At 64.1% G+C, this 20,121-nt stretch overlaps 1 protein-coding gene across 9 annotated transcripts in view; it reads right to left on the bottom strand.

The window, feature by feature from the left end:
• PLXNB2 (plexin B2) overlaps positions 1-19,387 on the bottom strand; it is a 32,904-nt gene extending 13,517 nt beyond the window's left edge. Inside the window, exons 1-5 of one of the 9 annotated variants that reach the window (XM_055252247.2) lie at positions 19,256-19,387; positions 6,062-6,114; positions 838-1,921; positions 279-461; positions 62-190 (exon numbers count right to left, since the gene is read on the bottom strand). In XM_055252247.2, coding sequence (XP_055108222.2) covers positions 62-190; positions 279-461; positions 838-1,908 — 1,383 coding nt within the window. In that variant the 5' untranslated portion in view covers positions 1,909-1,921; positions 6,062-6,114; positions 19,256-19,387. Of the gene's footprint in view, positions 1-61; positions 191-278; positions 462-837; positions 1,922-2,281; positions 4,351-6,061; positions 6,115-6,701; positions 6,756-11,492; positions 11,764-11,863; positions 11,920-19,255 lie in introns of those variants that run through there. The other 8 variants (XM_063622415.1, XM_055252249.2, XM_063622414.1 and 5 more) reach the window with 8 other exon arrangements.
• Positions 19,388-20,121: the final 734 nt, after the last annotated feature.

The following is a 20,121-nucleotide window of genomic DNA, read 5'->3' as shown; positions in this document are numbered from 1 at the left end:
TGGGATGCAATGACCGGGCACACTTGGCCTGGAGTGCTCTCCGGGGCTGCGTCTGGCTCACCTTGTCCTGGGTCATGGCGTACAGGCTGGCCAGGTCTCCAGACAGTACCAGGTCGCGCTTGACTCTCTTGTTTATCTCCACAAGGATGGAGTCGTACTCTGAGGAGGTGCCGTTTGGGGTGAGGTACACCTGTGAGCGCGAGGGCAGGCTGGTGAGGGTACGGGCCTTGTGCACAGACAGGCCCTCCAGAGCCTCCCTGCCCCAGCCTGGGCCAAACCTTGAGGATCCGGCCGTCAGAGGTGCCCAGAAAAGCAACAGTGTGGTTGTTCTCGGCGGTGACCGTCACGGCTGTCAGGTTCAGGCCTCCACGCTGCAGCACAGCTGTGGCTTTGAGCCCATCGCGGCTGCCCAGTGGGTAGGGCAGGTGCTCTGAGCCACATGGGAAGCTCTTGCTGGAACCCTGCAGACCGCGGCGTGTCAATGGCAGGCAGACCCCCTGTCCTGAAGGGCCCTCTCCACTCCGGCTCCAAGACTCGGGACAGGGCCTTCCCTTCCCTCCGGCACATGTGGTCCCACACACGTCCCCGAGAACAGGGCCCACGTGGCAGGGAGCCCCACCGTGCTCACTGTTGTGTGCCCCAGTGCCCGACACAGGCCTGGGACTGGCGCCGACATGAATGGCACTGAGAGATGCGGCACCCACCCACGCGAGCGCCCACGCCAGCGAGAACCACGGCCACACTGCTCACATGCACCCTCCCCAGCAGCCTGGGCACGCAAACCCGCACACGGACGCCTGCAGTCCAGGCCCCGCAAGAACACACTGAGGTCCATACCAGCGCGTGGCCGCCGCACAGGATCTCGCCATGGAAGGGCTTGTAGAAGATGTCACGGGATGCCTCCGAGGTGCCTGTGTAGCAGGCGTTGCGGTTGGCCTCCATCTTGGCGTGCACCTCGTCCAGCGGGAACAGGCAGAGGCCCGCACCGGGCCCCCCACTGCTCCGGCTGTCTCTGCTGAAGACAGCATATAGCACCCTGCCAGAGCCAGGTGCAGCCACGGAGGCGGCCAGGCAGGTGCCAAAGGCAGTGGCATGGACGTCGGGGTCCTGGCACTGCAGGTCCATCTCCAGGTAGGAGTAGTAGTTGGGGTCTTCTCTGCACATGCGCGCCAGCAGCGTGCGGTTCCGGGCCGGGTGCTTGTCCTGCTGGTTGAAGACAAAGAAGACGTAGGGGCCGTCCTCGAAGGCCGCCACGAACTGCTGTGTGTTGGTGGACAGGTAGCCGGCCTTGTAGGTGGCGTGGTCCGTGTAGGCCTCAAAGGCCTCCCTGCTGTCAGTCCGGTCCAGCAGCCGGGTGCTCACGATGATGCCGTTGTCGTGCGGCCCGTTGCCTTTGCCCACAAACAGCACGCGGTCACCACCGGGACCCGTGGAGCTCACCAGCCCCACCGTGGCCACACCCTCGTCATTGCTGGCCACGAAAGACTTCTCCCCGCTGCCATCCTCGTAGAACAGGCGCAGGGAGATGTTGCTCAGGGCGCGCAGAGCGCAGATGCCCTTGAAGAGGCTGCCGCACTCCACCAGGCGCTTCCTGGGAGGGTCGAGCAGCAACAGCTGGTTGACATTGTCGGTCATCTCAGCCTCATGGCACTGGCTGGCCTCGATGGGCGGCGTGCACTTCTTGTTGTCCAGGGCCGGGCCCGTGGCCACCTGCTGCTCCAGCTGCAGCTTTGCATCCAGCTGGTAGAGGGCATTCACCGCCCCCAGGTACACCACGCCTGAGGCCTCATCCACAGCCAGGTGGTTCAGCTCTTTCTCGCTGCGGAAGAAGTCCAGCTTGCGGGGCCTCAGGCTGGCACCTGCACCCAGCAGGCCCAGCAGGGTCAGGGCCCAGAGCTGCAGTGCCATTGCCCCTGGCACCCTGTGGGAAGAGAGAAGGGTCAGGGGAGCCCCAACCCAGAGGACCCCCGATCAAATCCCTCTCCAGTCCCTGCCCCAAACGTCAGAACATGGGAGAGAGGGTCATGCCACTCCACGAACTGAGGAACCTGGAGCTCCGCCCCTTCCTGCTTCACACCCCTGCCACCCTCGAGGTCTTGCTGGAGACCACTTCTCAGCCCTCCTCAAGTCCACCCTAACCGACCACTGGGGCCAAGGCACTGCCACCGCCTGCTACAGGATCCCTCCCGGAGGTGCTCAAAACACCAGCAGGCCTATCCCCAAGGCAAGGAGTCGATACCCCCAGAAAGGCTGTCAGGTGCTCACATACATGCCCCCTGACCTGTGACCCCAAGGAGCTCCAGGTGGTCAGGACGCACTGGCCCCAGCACACAGGCTCAGGCTGACAGGCAGACCCCTGGACGTTGGAACAGGCGGCTCACACGTGGGGCAGAGGTGAAGGACACAGGAAACCAGAGGCTCAGGTGACAGCGAGGGGTGCACTGTGCATAGCCCAGCAGGTGCACATGCTGTTTACAACTGCCCACCAGAGCCCCCAGGCGGCCTGACTCCCCAGAGCCTCCCTGACCACCTCCAGGCCCCCTGCCCCGGTGAAACAGTGGAAGCCAGCCATCATCTACAGCTCCTCGCTCGGCCCATGCCACGCCCAGGGCAAAGCCTTGGAGAATCACCCACCCACCCCTCGCTCGGCCCATGCCGTCCCCAGGGCACAGCCTCAGATGTGGGCACAGGGGAGGCAAGAAGGGGACCTGGAGAGTCATGAGCAACTCCAAATCCACCAGGTCTCAGAGGCGGAGGCCCCCACGTCTGCAGGCTGGACAGGGTGTGTCCATATGCGTGTGTGTAACTGAGCATGTCTCGGTGTGGGGTCTGTGCCTGGGTCTGGGTGGATGAGGGGGATGTGTGGTTTGATGGGTGCGCTGCTGAGGACCAGGCTGAGCTAAGGGTCTCCCAACAGGAGGACGATCCAAGGCCCCACAGGTGGATGCAGGACATGCATGGTCCTCCCTCTTTCCCTCCCTACCAGACTCAAGTGCATCTTGGGGGCTCAGACACAAGTGGCAGACAGGGCCCTTCTGCCTCTGAGCTCTTCCTCAGGGTGGTCCATCCCTCTCACGCTAGGGACCCTGCTCCATTCTGGCCAGTGATCCCTACATCAGCCTCCCCTGCCAGTGCCCCCTCCTCATGCTCCCAACCACCCCCACTCCTGGGCCCACCGTCATCTTCCCTGAGGGCACCAGTACAGGGGGCTCCCAGGTGTCCAGGGCAGCCCTGCCATGGCAGGTGCCAAGGGTGTCCAGACTCGATGGCAGAGGGTCACAAGGCATGGAGGCCCTGGCCTCTCCCACCTCCCTGTGCAGGCCCACCCCGTGCCTCCAGAGACTGCCACACTCTCTCAGGCCACCGCAAGTGTCACTTCCCTGCATATGTCTCATCCCCTCGAAACGCAATCCTCTTTCTCACCACCTGTTTGAAAGTTTTGCCGGTCCCAGTGGCTCACGCCTGTAATCCCAGCACTTTGGGAGGCCGAGGCGGGCGGATCACGAGCTCAGGAGTTTGAGACCAGCCTGGCCAACATGGTGAAACCCCGTCTCTACTAAAAACACAAATAAATAAGGCGGGCATGCTGGCACCCGCCTGTAGTCTCAGCTACTCCGGAGGCTGAGGCAGGAGAATCGCGTGAACCTGGGAGGCGGAGCTTACAGCAAGCCAAGATCACACCACTGCACTCCTGCCTGGGCAACAGAGCGAGACTCTGTCTCAAAAAAAAAAAAAAAAAAGTTTTAAGTGTAGAAAAAACAAGCCACAAAATGCAAATGTTTCCACATCCCTGTGTCTCTGACGGCCAGGCTGACCACGATAGCCTGTGACCCATTTCTCAGGTGAAGAAACTGAGGCACGGAGCAGAATTTGCCCAAGGCCACACCGCGGGCATGGGTGGGGCTGGGATTCTGACACGCAGTGGGAGCAGCTTGGCCACTGACCACTGTGTTTCTCCACCCTTTTGACACCCCCCAACCCCCCGGCGTCTGGCCTCCCAGGAGGGGACAGGACGCTCTGCTGCTCCAACCGCCCGGTCTCTGTCCTCCCAGGAGGACAGGGAGTCCGCTCTGCTGCTCTGTAGCCGGGGGAGTGTTTCTCCCGAGCCTCAGCTTTGGGTGAAGCTGCATTTACTGGCACAGTCGCCCTCCACCTGCCCGTGGCAACCCCCTGTTCTGACTGCCCGCAAGCTTCCTGAAATCTCTTGAGGTACAACCAAGACACAACCGACTGACAACATCTGAGCCACCCCAGGGCCCGCATGAGTGAGACAGGGCTGCACTGGCCTTCCTGCTCCCTGGGGGTGCGCCCATCAGACAGGCAGCTCCTGCCCGGCACAGAACCCCCTCCCTGCACTGGGGGTTCAGTGCTCAGCTGCTGCCCAGCCCCTGAAGCCCCCTGCCCAACCCCTGGAGCCCCCAGGTGCCCACGAGCACAGCAGCCACTGGGAGAGGTGACCACCCACAGGCTAGGGAGTTCCTGGCTGCTTGGCGGCAGAGAGGCTGGGCAGGGCCACGGGACCCCAGGCTTCGCCAGGATAGGGGTAATCAGCCAGCAGAAGATGCTGGCTTTATTGAGGGACACGAAGATTCTACAAGCCCACGGGAACCTCTGGGCGTGATCCTGGGGGAGGGGGTTCTATGCCCAGCTCAGCCAGGGTCCCCTGCTGTGGCTCAGTGGCCTGTCCAGGGGAGAGGAGAGGAGGGCACAGGAGTCCCAGGCCTCCAGGAGAGGCCCATAGGCTACAGCCACAGCCCATGGCCCTACCAGGGAGGAGCAGCGCCTGCCCAAAGGCTCCCCAACCCCCGCCGCGCCCCTCCCCTACCCACAGCCACCCAGGGGCAGGTCCCGCAGGCCCCCGCCTTCTAAGTGCACCCAGTGGCGCCAGCGGGGGCAGGCAACATCCAGGCCCCTCGGCCCCACGCCCAGGCCTGCTGCCCTCCCCTCCCGGCCCCGCTCACCCGGCCCAGCTCGGTGGCAGTGGCGGCGGCAGCCTCGGCCCCGGCGCAGCTCCCGGGAATGAATGGAATGCGCCCGCAGCCGGGAGGGGAACGCGGGGGCGGCGCGGGGGCGGGGCCCACGGTCCCCTCGGATCTGGCCCCGACCGTGGTGGGGGAGCCCGGTGAACCCTGTGGCGCCCCAGGAAAAGCAATGGCTCTGGGCCCCCGGCAGCCACCCCTCATCCGTCCCCACCAACTTCCACCCAGGGAAGCCACTCACCCATCCGCCAGGGCTGTAGGGGCCCTGGTACAGGAAGAAGGCTCTCCTGTCCTTGCTGGGGGCTGGCACACCCTAAGTGCTCAATAAACACTACCGTGTGCCACCAGGGAAAGCCTGACTCCCAGGGTCCTGCCGGCCCAGGCTTTCCAGGGTGGCAGGCGTGGCTGGGGTGACACCCTACAGGTGGCAGCTGCCTTCTGGTTCCTGGACAAACAAGGCCTCAGGTGACCTGCCTGCCCAGGCCCAGGAGCAAAGGGCAACCCACCGGACCAGCAGCAAAGCTCCGGCGGTGCAGGAGGCGCCAGGCACAGCCAGCTATGCTTCCTGCTGCCTGTGTTCCTGGAACGGGAGGGAGGGCGGGCAGCAGGCACTTCCTGTTTTGAAGCCCTCCTGGGACCCCCACTTACGGGGCTGGTGGGGATTTCCTCAGGCCCTCTGGTGCCTTCCTCCTGGCTGAAGCTCAGAGGGACACTTTCAAGAGGCCACACCAACTCTGGCCCAGAAAGCTTCTGCATAGGCACCCCCCCCTCACCACACCCCCAATGCTCAGATTCCCAGCCCTAGTGTCCCAGAACCCAGTGCCACAGTCTCACTGCAGACCACTCCACCTGAGCAAAAGCTTGGCCTCAGAGAACCATGGGGGCCTCACAGCGGCTCTGTGGGCTCCCCACTTCCATCCAGGCCAGGCCATGGGAGGGGTGGCAGAGTGATAGGTATGGTTGAAACCTGGCTGGACAGAGCCTCGCAGACACCACATGGCAGTTCTAGATACCTCCAGCCTCCCTGTCCACATAGCCCCAGCCACCCACTGCCTTTCCCAGGTGGGGTGCAGCCCCCTCACCGAGGCTCCAGTGGTCCAGCTCAGTTTCTGCTCCAGGCCAGCATCGAGATTCTCTAGGAGGCAAAGGAGAGACGCCGGTCACAAGAGGAGCCCGGTCTGCTGTGGAGCCCCCAACTCTGTCCCATGCTGGCGGGGGTTGGGGAAAGAAACATCCCACAGGACCCCATCTGGCCTTTGCCTTCCCTCTGGCCCCTGCACAACTCCTTCCTCAGACACCTCCAGGGCTCCTGGCACTCCCCTCTGTCAGGCGCTTTCTGCCTGTTTAAACTGGGTATGGCTATTACTTTGCTTAAAATAAAAGTTGCTTTCTGAGGCCAGGTGCGGTGGCTCATGCCTGTAATCCCAGTACTTTGGGAGGCTGAGGCGGGAGGATCATGAGGTCAGGAGATCGAGACCATCCTGGTGAACACAGTGAAACCCCGTCTCTGCTAAAAATACAAAAAAAAATTAGCTGGGCCTGGTGGCAGGCGCCTGTAGTCCCAGCTACTCGGGAGGCTGAGGCAGGAGAATGGCATGAACTCGGGGGGCGGAACTTGCAGTGAGCAGAGATCGCGCCACTACACTCCAGCCTGACTTCGTCTCAAAAAAACACTTGCTTTCTGAAAAATATGCACACCCATGGCCCTGAAATTTCACTTACTAGCTGTGTGGCCTTGGGCAAATTACTTAACTTCTCTATGCCTCATTCTCCATCTGTGGAATGGAGACAGAATAGTGAGCTACCCCCAGGGGTTTATAAGGACTAAATGAATTCATTCACAAAAAGCCTCAGAGTGTTACACTGTAGCATTCAGCAATGCTTGCTATTGTATCTTCACTTGCTATTGTATCTTCACTTGCTATTGTATCTTCTAGCTCTGGATAAACACCGACTATACCCACAGGAAGGCACAGACCCAGGGTGCTTCTCGGCATGGTTGGCTTTAGTGAAAATTTGGCAGCCACCCAGCATCCCACCAGAGGATACTGTGGAAGACTACATGGTAGATGCAGGTGCGTCTGTGCTGACTCTGATGGGGAAGTCTGGGTGCAGTATTTGGCCCCATCCATCTCAACCCAAATTTAAAATAGTGGCCGGCTAAGGCTGGGTGCAGTGGCTCACATCTGTAATCCCAGCACTTTGGGAGGCGGAGGCGGGTGGATCACGAGGTCAGGAGTTCAAGACCAGCCTGACCAACGTGGTGAAACCCCATCTCTACTAAAAATACAAAAATTAGCCAGGCGTAGTGGCACGTGCCTGTAATCCCAACTACTCAGGAGGCTGAGGCAAGATAATCGCTTGAACCCAGGAGACGGAGGTTGCTGTGAACAGAGATCCTGCCACTGCACTCCAGCCTGGGCAACAGAGTGAGACTCCGTCTCAAAAAAAGGAAAGAAAAGAAAAGAAAATAGTGGTGAATTTTGGGAGCAAGGAGGAGGCCACTGCAGTCCAGCCCAGGCCAGAGTGAGACTGTCTGAAAAAATACACACACACACACCCCACAACAAAAAAGTTCAAGGAACTTGAACTAGACCATGAACTGGCTGCGTGTGGTGGTGCAGCCTGGTGCAACCTGGTGAAGTCCCAGGTACTGAGGAGGCTGAGGCAGGGTAGCTTGAGCCCAGGAGGTCCAGGCTGCAGTGAACTGTGATTGTGGGCAACAGAGCGAGACCTTGACTCTAAGATTAAAGCAAAACACAAGTTTAAGACTATATTTACATATTGCTTGTCTAAATAAGAAGCTGAGCCAGGCGCGGTGGCTCACGCCTGTAATCCCAGCACTTTGGGAGGCTGAGGCGGGCGGATCACCTGAGGTTGCAGTGAGCTGAGATCACACCATTGCACTCCAGCCTGGGGAAATAGCAAGACTCTGTCTCAAAAAAAAAAAAAAAAGGAAAAGGAAAAGAAAAGAAAGAAAGAAAAGAAGGTAGGCTCCACTCTGCCTCAGGATGTGACTCTCCAGGCCCTCAATAGCCACTCCTACAACCAAGGTTCAGCTACTGAATCCTGCTCAGGCCCCAGAGTCCACTCCAGCCTGGCCAGGTTGGGTGCCAGCAAAGCGCCTCCTCCCGCAGGGCCAGGCCCCGCTCTCCTCCCACCCCACCGGGATCCTCATGTGCCCTGTGCAGCGGGACCCAGGGTTGCACATGCGGTGATACCAGCGGGGGGCGGCGGGAAGGGAGGTGAGCGCCACAGCTGTGCATGGACTGTGCTACCCTGCTGCACAGGTAAGGGTTAACCCGGCCAAAGGGCTGGGGAAAGGGTGAGGTTTGGCGGGCAGAGAGTCTCCTTTCGACCTGAGACTCAACAGCACCTTCGTGAAAAGGGCGAAAGGCTGCTCCTCTGGCAAACTCAGAAGCCAAAGCACAGGGCAGCACCAGGTCTCCTGAGAAAGCTGGGACCGGCAGGGACTGGAGATTGCAGCTCCCGACGGAGGTGGCAGCCATGGCGGTGGCACGGTGCCCCCAGACCTGCCACCTTGAAGGGATGCCACACCGGCCTGTGTGCCCCTGTGCCCACCCCCTCAGCCTCCTGCAGCCCCCAAACTTCTCCCTGCAGCACACCCCCAGGCGTGGGGGCAGGATCAGCCAAGGTCAGGGGAGGCTGGCCTCCTCCCCGCCCACCCCGCACGCCCTCGAACAACCTCCCCTGAGTGACCGATCCACTCAGGAAGCCAGAGGCAGGGCCCATACTCCACTCTCCTGGAGGGGGCTTCCCGCCGTCCTCTTCCCTGGCCCTCACAGTGGAGGACGGCCATGGATTTCCCCTCCCACAGAATAACACCAGGATCCCTCCACCCTCAGCCTAGGGCCCTTCCTGGCCCAAGTCTACCTCCTCTGCCCGGCCTCTGGCTTCTCCCACCTCCATCCATCTTGCCCTCAACACTGAGCCAGGCTCCATCTCCTGCTCACAGGATTCCCGCTTAGCTATCCCAGAAAAAGGAGTTTCTTCCTTAGGTGGCTGAGGTCACACCTGACGCTGCTGCAGGCAGGGACCTCGAGGCCTGAACTCCAGAGCCAGACCAGTGAGTTCACACCCCAGCTCTGTCACATTCTAGCTGGCTCATGTGGGCCATTCAGAAAGCTGCTCTGTGCCTCAGTTTCCCTATATGTAACCTGGGGGTCATTATGGCGCCCACCTCAGAGGGCTGCCTTGAGGTTGAGTGGGTGCGGAAGTCTTTACAGCTGTGCCCACCACTCAGAGAACACTGCCTCACGACATTCCCACGTCTGTGTTCACTGTGCTCCCTGGAAAGCCCCTGTCCATCCTTTAGACCCCGAGACACCCTCCCTAACCCAGCCCCTGAGGCACTGGCCTTGCTCTGTGGTCTATGGTCTTCACCGACAGGCCCCAGCTGCCCCCCCACCCTGCCCCAACAAGTCCAAACACTGCATCTAGTCACTGGGCACCTGCTGTTCCAAGCTCAGTGAGCCGGGAAGCGGTGGTGACATGCAGGGGTGGGAGCCCAAAAGAACACCTGCCCCTGCAGGTCACCCGCAGGCCAACAGAGCAGAAGGGTCTCCTCCCCCAATCAGAACTCCGATGCGGGCCAAGGGCAGCACAGGGATGCTGGGCTTCCCCCCTACAATCTAGACAGCCTGGGAGGCAGCAGGAGCTACTTGCTGGCTGGCACCTGTGGCCCCCTCCTCGGGTCCCTTTTTTTTTTTCTGACCAGCAGCCCCCAGGCCCCTTGCACAGGCTGAGTCTGGTCCCCGCCCCTCCCACCAGGTAAAGGTAAACAAGAGGCATCTCAGGGGGAAGGACAGAGCCCTACTCCAGATGAGGCCAAGAATAGGGGCTGCCAGGTACCCCAACTCCTGCCAGCCTTGGTTCTGAGACCGCCCCAAGTCTTGGCCGCACTGTGAGATGGTTCCAGAGGGGACTAAAATTGGGGGTTCTCTGCCTTTCAGTATTTTCAAGCAAACAGACTGAGCCATTCTTTTCTCTTTTTTGAGACAGGTCTCACTCTGTCACCCAGGCTGGAGTGCAGGGGCATGATCTTGGATCACTGCAACCCCCGCCTCCTGGGTTGAAGCGATTCTCCTGCCTCAGCCTCCCGAGTAGCTGGGACTACAGGTGCATGCCACTACGCCCGGCTAATTTTTTCTATTTCAGTAGAGATAGGGCTTCACCGTGTTGCCCAGACTGGTCCCGAACTCCGGAGCTCAGGTAATCCACCCGCTTTGGCCTCCCAAAGTGCTGGAATTACAGGCGTGAGCCACCACACTCAGCCAGACTGAATCATTCTTAATGCTAAAATCAAACCAGCACAAAGCAGTCAGGCCCAGTGGGAGGACAGGCCCAGCTTGGGGGCTGCTCTTGGCCAGACCAGGCTGTGGGCTCTGGCACGGAAACCAGAGAGGGCAGGGGCCAGAGGAGGGGCCAGAGGAGGTGCATGAGCAGCGGCCCAGCAGGGGCCAAGATGGGGATCCAGGCAGCAGCAGCCATGGAGAACTAGGACAGCTCAGGCCTAGGCCTGGGAGGACGGGAGGGGGTGGCATGAGCACCTAGGACATGGGCGGTGGAGCAGGCAGGGGTCCTAGGGCTGTGCGGCCCTCCAGGACTCAAAGGATTGGGATGGACACAGGCCCTGCACGGGGCGGGGAGTGGGGGAGCCCAGTGCGGGGGCGGGGGAAGCAGCCTCGGACAAAGTGAGCGATTGGCTGCCCCAAGCACAGGCCAAGGCGCGTCTGAGAGTGGCTGTCCCGGAACGGGGCGACAGGCGTCACAGAGAAGCCAGGGAGGCCCCGCAGCCAGCAGCCAGGGGGCCGGGCCAAAGCTAGCGACACACGCAAATCTGCAATTAGCCCAGAGCGCTAAACATATCAGAGGAAACAGAACAGACGCGCCGGCGAATCCCAGCCTCCGCTGTTTTCAAAACAAGCGCGAGGGGGGCGCCGCGGGGCGGGGGCTGGGGGGTCGGCAAGGACCCCAGCCGCCCCTCCCCGCAGCACCGCGCCCGTGGGTAGACGCGGGGAGGGACTGGTTCGAGAGCGCGCGGGAGACCTGGCGAGGGAGAGACCGGCGGCCCCGCCACCCAGCCCCACCCGCCGGTGACCCGGGTCAGAGTTCAGCCCAGGAGGCGGGGGGCGGCCCCCCGGAGCCAGCGCGGCGGGGAGCGGCGTCTCCTGGGTGGGTCTGCGAGCGCGGTACCCGGCCAGAGCCGAAGGCGGGCACCCTGGCCTGTGTGGAGCGCCCTGGACTATTCCTCCCAGGCGGACCCAGGTGGCACAGCCCCTCCCCCGGCGCCGGCGCCGCCAGACTCCCCGGAGGGCACAGAATGGTTGCCCGGGAGCCAGGGGCAAAGCGCGCCCGGGGCCAGGAAGCGCGGGGACTAGGCCCGGGCCTCCTCGGCGCCGCCCACTGCCCCCCGCGAGCCCAAGCTCCACGGCCACCTCCCGCGCCCTCCCGGGGACTCCGGCGCCCCGTCCGCCCCTCGGCCCCGCGCACCTGGAGGGAGCACGTGGCCGCCTGTGGGACAAACCTCACCAGGCCGGGGACCCAGGACGCGCGGGCGGGTGGGAGCCTGACCCGAGTAACAATGCCGGCGGCGGCGACAGTCACACGAGCGCAGGAGACGTCGTCCCCGCGGGGCGCTCACCTGGCGTCAGGCACATCGGATCGCACAGCCGGCCATGACCTAAGTCCTCCGGGCCGGGGAAGGGGCTCGGGGAGCGGCTCCGCCCCGCCGATGGTGGCTCCGCCCGTGCCCCGGGTCGGTCTCAGGGCTCGCCCCTCCCGGCCCAGCTGCCAATCATGCACGACCCTGCCCGGAGCAGCCTCCCGCAGGACTCTGGACCCAGGGTCAAGGCCAGACTCACCCGGGTCAAAGGCCGAGCGCTCCCGGCACAATCCGACCCAGGAGCTGGGGTGGGGCGGGGCGGGACTCCAGGGACAGACTGACGTCAAGGCCTGAGCCTCGCGTCAGCGTCTACAGCGATCCCCGCTGGACTCTCGGCTGAGGACCCCTCCCAGGTGGAGGCCATCGCACCCCTTCTCCACCAGCCTGGTTCCAGGGCGGGGCTCCTACTTTGGGGCCAGCCTCCCCTGCAGTCTGGGCTCTGGGTGCCAGCAGGAAAAGTCACCCTGGCTGGTGGCAGCGATGGGGCCACCAGCCCAGGATCCTGGGGGTGCCCCATGAAGCCCCAGGTCCTCCTGTCACCTGCTCCAGCCGAGTCAGTCACAGCCCCCACTGGTCCACACCTCCTGACGCACCCAGGCCACCTGGTACCCAGGGCCTCTGTATCTAGCCCTGGCCCTCAGGCACCCCCTGAGCTCACCTGGCCACGCCCGAGGGGCCTGCCCCAGCCCCCTCTCCACCTCTGCACCAAGTGCAGCCCCTGTATATGGTGGGTCCCTAGACTGGGGCCCCAGGCTGCCCTCCCATCCCAGTTGTGAGGCCCTCAGCCTCCTCTCTGGCCACGGCCCACTGGCACATCTGAAGGATGGTCCTCCCCAGCCCTCAGACAGAAGGTGGGATCCAGCTGGCTATGGCGGCCTGTCCCCACATGACCAGGACTGCAGAACCACCTCTCTCCTCAACCACCCCTTTCGGGGTCCCAGCCCCCATCCTGTCCAGCCTGGGCACAGCTGCAGCCCCCTCTTGCTACACAGCAGTCCTTCGGGTCAGAAAGCTGGGCAGCGCAACGAACCCACCGATGTCTCCGTGCTTCCTGAGGACCTCCCGCGGGAGGGGCGGGCACTGCCAGGCGCTCTGGGCACACACATGAGGCCGGTGGCCACTGCAGGAACCACCAGCTCATCAGGACAGGACATGCGGTCAGACAGCAGGCGGCTACGGAGGGACTCTCGTGGGATTCTGGGGCTCAGTCACTCGGAGTCTCTCCTGAAAGGAGGCCTCCCTGCCCACCGGTGCCCAGCCCCACCTGCAGGCTCTCCTCTGAGTGGCCCCCATGCATCTCCCCCTTTCCAGCTCAACCCCACAGCAGCCGGCTGCTCAGAGACCAGGTCCTGCCTGGATGCAGCTGGCTCAGGACCAGCCCCCGCCCACAGCCCCCTTCTCACCCCCGGGGTGGGCGTTGGGGGGTGGACGGGTGAGGCCCCAGCCAGTGAGCAGTAAGCAAGGCCTGTAATCTCCCCGTCAGCCTGTCAGCGCCTCAGCGGTCACCCCAGCCCCACCTCGCCCATCACCGCTGAACCCCACAATTAGCTTGGGGCGCCGCGCCAAGCCTGTGTGCCAGACACCACTTACACACATGACCACACATGTGCAGACACACACGGCTGGGTTCTGCTGGAAAAGCCCTGCCAACAGAGTCTCACCCCAACACCCAGAACTCGTCCCCAGTACAAAGAGCCTGGGAGAGATGCCTCAGGCTGGGGCACCTGGGCTGAGAGGGGCAGTGGGGCTCTCAGAGCCCAGCGTTGCCTGGAGCCCCGAGGGAGGGGCCATGTGTGGCATAGGGGGAGGGGGGCGGGGGCAAAGCCGTCTCAGCAGAGGAGAGGGGCTGTGTCTGCCCAGGATGAGTTGGGGGTGGCATGAGGGAGGGAAGCAGGGGCAGGGCCGTCTCAGCAGAGGAGAGGGGCTGTGTCTGCCCAGGATGAGCTGGGGGTGGCATGGGGGAGGGAAGCAGGGGCAGGGCCGTCTCAGCAGAGAAGAGGGGCTGTGTCTGCCCAGGATGAGTTGGGGGTGGCATGAGGGAGGGAAGCAGGGGCAGGGCCGTCTCAGCAGAGGAGAGGGGCTGCGTCTGCCCAGGATGAGCTGGGGGTGGCATGAGGGAGGGAAGCAGGGGCAGGGCCATCTCAGCAGGGGAGAGGGGCTGCGTCTGCCCAGGATGAGTTGGGGGTGGCATGGGGGAGGGGAGGGGGGACAGGGCCGTCTCAGCAGGGGAGAGGGGCTGCGTCTGCCCAGGATGAGCTGGGGGTGGCATGGGGGAGGGGGGCAGGGGCAGGGCCATCTCAGCAGAGGAGAGGGGCTGTGTCTGCCCAGGATGAGCTGGGGCTGGTGAGGCACAGGGTGTTGGGCAGGACCTGGGTCCAGGCCAAGGGTGAGGCAGCCCAGGATGTGGGCTGGGCCCCGCAGGGGCAAACACTCAGGGCTTTGGGAGGCCAGAGGGACCGGGATTTCCCAATGAGGAAATGCCCATCTCAGAGTGGGGGCAGGACAGTGAGTGGGAGGTGATGCCCGTGGCTGGAGCTGTGTGGGGAGGTGGGTGGCCCTGGAGGCCAGGTCCAGCCCCTTGCCCCACGTGGGGGCTTGCTCTGTTCATGGTGGAGCTGAGGACTTCGAACCTTCCAGGGCCTGGTCAAGAGCCACTGTGCCCCAGGTCTAAATGCAGAACTGGGGGACCCTCCAGCGAGCTTTGCTGGGCCTGGATGGCCTGCCTGGGGCGCCCCACCTTCCCGCCCTCCTCCCTAACATCCTTTTCTCCTGAGGTCCCTCAGGGTGGTCACCAGATCAGGCTGGGTGCCAAGATGGGAGTGGGGAGGCCAAGCCCCTCAGCTCCCCTGGCCAATCTCTGAGGCTGAGAGGGAGTGGGGGGGCCATGCTGGAGCACCTCCCTCCCACCACCTGCCCCTTGCCCCTGTCAACTGCTGGCTCCACTTAAAATAGCTTCTCCCCCTCGCTGGTGGGAAGGAGGCCCAGGGCCTGGGCTCAGCAGTGTTCTGTGCCCTCCATCTCCTCCAAAGCAGGCCCCAGCTCTGAAAACACACCTGGCAGGGCTGGGATCCAGAGTCCTCACCTCCTGCTGGTCCTCAAACCCCACTCTCCATGGCTGGGTCCCTGAAAGACTTGGATTACCCTCAAGCCCCCGCCATCCCACCAAGCTGTGGCCCCCATGCCACCCTACCACGTCTGAGTCACACAGGCCCAGGCCTCCCTTGCTTCCCCCAGGAGAGACCCCCCACACTCCTGCTTCTGGCCTGTCCTCAGAGCCCCAGAACTCACCTAGGTTCAAAGCCAGACCCCAGGTGAGGACGGAGCATGGACCCCAGGCAGGTGCACTGACAATCACAGAGCACGCTCCTCCCACGGCCACCCACGCAGCCTGAGGCATAGCCCCCTGGAAACTGCCTCGGCCTTCAGCACCCCACTTCAGACCAGCAGGGCAGGGGGGTTCCTCCTCTGAGAAGCCCTCAAAGCTGCCTGGAAGGAGCGGACAGTGCCCCCAGCCGCCAATCTGACAGGTGGCCCAATCTGTCTCTGAGCAGGTGGCATGCTGGCTCTGGGGCCCCAGACCAGAGCAGGAGGTCACTGGGAAGAGCCGCAGCCCTGCACAGGGCTCGTGGGCAGGAACCATCCCAGCCACGGGAGCAGACGCTCTTGCCTGGCCCTTCGGGGGGCCGTGTTCACACGGGAGGCCTTCTCAGAGGTGGACACCAAGCACTTTTCCTCTTTCTTGCGCTTGCTGTGGGACTCAGCTGGGGCAGCATCAGGCCCAGAGATCGGTGCTGGACACTGTGGCTCCACCCAGGGTCCCCCATGGAAGCTGCTGACCAGCTGTGCCAGAGGGGCCGAGGGCCCTATCCCCAGGAGCCCAGTCCCTGCCCTTGCTGCTGCTGCTGCTGCTGCTGCTGCTGGGACCCTGCTGACAGAGCTGGGGGCTGAACCTCCCTCTCCTGCCCCAGGCCTGGGCCGGGACTCAGCCGGAACCGAAATGAGGAACTATTGGCTTTCAGAAGCCAGGAGAACTTAAGGGGCTGAGGAAGAGAGCCGGACCTGCCCCCAAGCGCCCTGATCCCAGCCCAGGGCAGTCTCCTCCCTCACCTAGCCTGGGACATGAGGCAGCTCAGGTGTGGCCTCGGGGGCCACCCCCAGGGAAGGCCACCAACCATAGCGGGCCGCGGTGTGGGCTGGCCTCTGGGTGTGAAGGGCTCCGGGATCTGGGCTGCAGAGGCAGGACTGTGCGAAACAGAACCCCCAGCTCCAAGGCCAGGCCAGCCCCAGGCTCCTCCCCAGACACAGACATCCCCACGGGGTGGGGCAGACCTGCAGTACCACCAGGGGCAGCCTGCCCCACCATCCCCGGCACCACTGGGCCTGGGGCCAGTCACTGTCACAGGTTCATGAATTTCACAGGGCAGGGCGGATCCACTGGGGGGGCGGGGTGCCAGTGTTCAGGGCCAGATGGGAGGGGCCCATCCAATCCCTTCACACGCCTGGTCTTCAGAGAGAAGGCTTCTGAGCTAGGAGGGCCGCTGTGTCAGGGCCTGGCCTGAGGCCACACCTGTGGCTGGGGGAGCCCAGAACAGTGCAGGGTCCTTCCCTGGTTGGCAGAGAGAGGCGGGGGTCCTTACAATCCAGGGGTATGGGAAGAAGCAGGCCCTGTGTCAAGGGATGTGAAACCACAGAAAGGAAGAAGGTGGAGGAACCTCTTGTAGCCCAGAAAGAGGGAAGCTAGGGCAGCTGCCTCCCCGGGGCCCCACAGCCCGAGCACCCCCCACCAGCCAAGGCTCTGACCCACCCTCCCCATCCTGTAATTAGTCAGAGACCCAGCCCCACCCCACCCACAGCCCCGCCCCAAACACAAGCAGCCACTACGCCTGAGGGAGGGAGGGGCTCTGGCCAGCCCCAGCTTCACTGAATCTCCCACCCCCAGAGAACCTGGATCTGCCTCACAGAAGGGAGGTCAAGGTTGGGGGGCCCCTTGCTGGCCACTGGGTGAGTTCTGAACAGCTCACTACCTCATCCCCAAACCGTGTCCAAGGCGGGCTCTGGGCACAGGAGGTTCCCCGCCAACTTCCAAGGAGGGCGGCCAGGCTGCAGCCAGAGGGACGGAGGCATGAGCTGAGTGAGAACTCCCAGCTTAGGGGAAGGCAGCCCTCGTGGCAGAGGCCTGGCATCCAAGTGCCTGCCTAGCTCAGAGAAGGCACAATATGAGGGGCCGGAAGACATGGCCTCTCCCAGCCAGTGCACCCCTGCCCATGCCCACGTCCCAGGGGGACCATCAGTTGTGGCTGGCACAGGGTGAGGCAGGGGGCAGGACATGGTGAGCACGGATGACGTCCTGGGCTGGGAGGAGGACTGTGCCATATGGGCCCTCCCCACCACCTTCCAATCCAATCTCTTCTGCTCCACTTCCCTGGGCCGGGGCCAAGCCCCTGGGCTTTCTGCACTTGGGGCCAGCTGCCGGCTCCACCTCCCCGATGTGGTCCCCATGCAGGCTGCTGGGCACACGCCCCGGGTGCACACACAGCATGGATGGACCCAGAGCGCCAGGCAGCCACAGCCCTGGGCACACAGCATCGCAGATGACTCTTCACACAGACCTATCTCTGGCCTCAGTCTCCCCACCTGCAGAATGGGCTCACAGGCGCCATATCCAAGGGGGGTCGTAGGTGAGGACTGGCTGTTGGAGGGGCTTGGAGGGAGGCTGGTCCATTAGTCAGGAGCTGAACAGGGAGTCAGTTTGGGCAGGAGGGCCCCCTGAGGGAGACCCCAGTACCCTCCCTAGCAGCCTAGCCTCGCTCCTGCCTGCTCCTCCCTGGCATGCACAGGTCACTGGCACAGGATGTGTCCCTGAACTTGGGCCTGGAGGGTACCTCAGAGGCTCTTCAGACCACCGTTGAGGCTTCTCGGGGCGAGGGGGTCCCTGGGTGGGCCCAGAGCTCCTCCTGTCCCATGGTCTCCCCCAGAGGGGCCTGCTGGGGCCAACCTTGGGGCTTTCTCCAACCCAAAGGTGACGCATCTTCTCCCCGCCCAGTCTGGGCAGCTGCAGTAGAAAGTGGCAGAGCTGCCCGGACTTGCCTGTCGTCCTCCTGGGGCCCTCAACCCACGGCCCGGAAGTGGATCCCTCTCCCACGCTGCAGCCTCCCGCTTCGGGTGGCTGGACACGGCTGGATAATCCAAAATAATTCTTTCTTGGCAGGCAGCCGGTGGGGGAGGGGGACTCACATTCCAAACCCTTGTTTTTCTCAGTAACTTCCCTCCTCTACTGGGGCAAGGAACCCCTGGCCAGACCTCAGGCCTCCCAGACCCCCCGGGACAGAGGTGGGCCCCCCATAGGTACCGTGGGAGGACTCAGATGTGCCAGGCCCACCTGCTTGCTTCTCAGTCGGCTCCGAGGATTTCTATGCAACACGCAAAAAGCTGACTCGCCACAAAAATATGCCCGCTGGCCCTGCCCTCCGGGGGACCCTCACCTCTGGGCAGGAAAGGGAGGGCTCCTCCCACCAGCTGTTCAGCTGCTCCGTGCCAGGGTCATCTGGGCATGGGGCAGGCTGACAGCCCCCACTTCCCGGCAGCCTGGCTCTCCCACCCGCAAAGGGCTCCTGAGGAAGCTCAACTTTAAAGCCTCACAGGCTGCGCGGAGCCTCCAAGCAGGGGCCGAAGTCAAACATTAAGTGGGGGGGGGGGGTGAGGGGGTCCAGGGAAGGTGGGGCCCAGGGAGCCCTCCAGGCCCCCGAGATCTGCCGGGTTTGGGGCCCACCCTCACGCCCTGTCCTGACTCTGCCACAGCCCAGAGTGGGCAGACAGACCCCTTTCTTCCTTTCCCAGGGAGCTTCGGGAAGAGAAATCAAGGGCCTGGCAGGAAGCTCCAGGGCTCCGGGGCTCTGAGACCCCCAGATGACAGGGGAAGGCGGGCTCCCCAGATCTGCCGAATAGCCCGACCAGGGGCGCTGGCAGGGCAGGGGCTTCCTGCAGGAGCAGGGTGCGGAGGGGCAGGGTCAGCAGGGGACAGGCAGGGCCCGCGCCCCTGCTTCTAAGACTTGCTGTGTCTCGGGGTGTCCACCCAGACGCCACCCTGGGAACCGCGAGGAGGCCCAAGCCGTGAGGTCTCGCCAGGTGCGGGTGCTCTCCGCCCTGGTCCCCCCGCGCCAAGCAGGCCCCAGGGGGTGCGGGGACGGCCCGCGGGAGCTCGGGCAAAGCCAGGCTCCTGTGCCGCTGAGCCTGGGGCCGGCCCAGAGCGCCCGCACCGCGGGACCGTCTCCGCTCGGCGCACGGAGCTCGGCGGCTGAAGAGTGAGAGGCAGGCGCGGAGAAGCGATCCGACGCGGCTCCGGAGGGACGCGCAGCCCCCGCCGGCCGGACCCGTCCCCCGAGTCCCCACCGGGAAGGGCGTGGGGCGGGAGCGGCCCGGGCCTCGCCGGATGGACCGACGGACGGGGCCCAGGCCCCGGGAGCCCTCCGCGGAGCCGCAGCCTCCTAGTCCCCGGGCCCGAGCGCGGCAGGCCCGGGCGGAGCGGCGCTGACGGCGAAGCCCCCCGCGCCCAGCGAGACGTCCCCGCAGCCCAGTCCCCAGAGCTCGGTACCTGCACGTCCGCCGCCAAGGCTCGATGGCGCCCGGGCCGCGCTCGGCGCTGCGCTCCGGCCCGCGCTGCTGCCATGGAGACGGGGCCTTTGTGTGGCCGAGGAGGGGCCGGAGCGCGCGGGAGCTGCCGGCCCCGCCCCCGACGAGGGAGAGGAGGAGAGGGCGGGGAGAACAGGAGAAGGAGAGAGAGGGAGAGGGAAAGCCGAGGGGGAGGGGGAGGGGGAGGGGGAGGGGGAGGGGGAGGGGGAGGGGGGAGGGGAAGGGGAACGTGGGGAGGGGAGGGGAGGGCAGAAGAGAACGGGAGGGGAGGGGCTGGGTCTGCGCTTCCCGCGCGCCCCCCATGTCTCCCCGGCCCAGCGGCCACAGCATCGTCTGGCAGGTTCAGGCACCCCAGTTCAGACCCAGGTTCAGCCAGGGCAGCACCCTGCTCACCATGCCGCCGTCCAGGAAGCACGAGCACCCCCACAGGAACCCCGCAGGTCTGAGGGGAGCCCAGGGCCTGGCGCTAGGGGAGGGCATTATGGGTGCACTGTTGCCCGGCCAGAGGAACATGAGATGAGGGTCCCTGCCAGTATTGAGATGGGTGGGCACCAGACCCTCACCCCCAGACTGGAAGCAGACCAGTCGCTCCCCTGTGGCTTTCAGGGGTGGGGGCTGCTGGACTTTGGCCCTTTCCCAGGGGTCTCAGGCCCTCAACCTCGCACGGTAAACCGGGACCTGGAGATGGCCCTCCCAGCACATCCCTGGCCTCCAGCAGCACCTCGGGACGCTGCACCTAGGACCCCACCTGGTCCTTCAGGGCCGGGAGGTGGGTGGGCCGAGACCTCTTTCTGGGGGTTCTGGTTTCTGGGACAGAGCTGGCCCCAC

The sequence above is a fragment of the Symphalangus syndactylus genome, chromosome 18 (assembly GCF_028878055.3).
Source record: "Symphalangus syndactylus isolate Jambi chromosome 18, NHGRI_mSymSyn1-v2.1_pri, whole genome shotgun sequence".
NCBI lineage: Eukaryota > Metazoa > Chordata > Mammalia > Primates > Hylobatidae > Symphalangus > Symphalangus syndactylus.
Note: the sequence above shows the minus strand (reverse complement) of the source record. Positions and strands in the feature narration are given on the sequence as shown.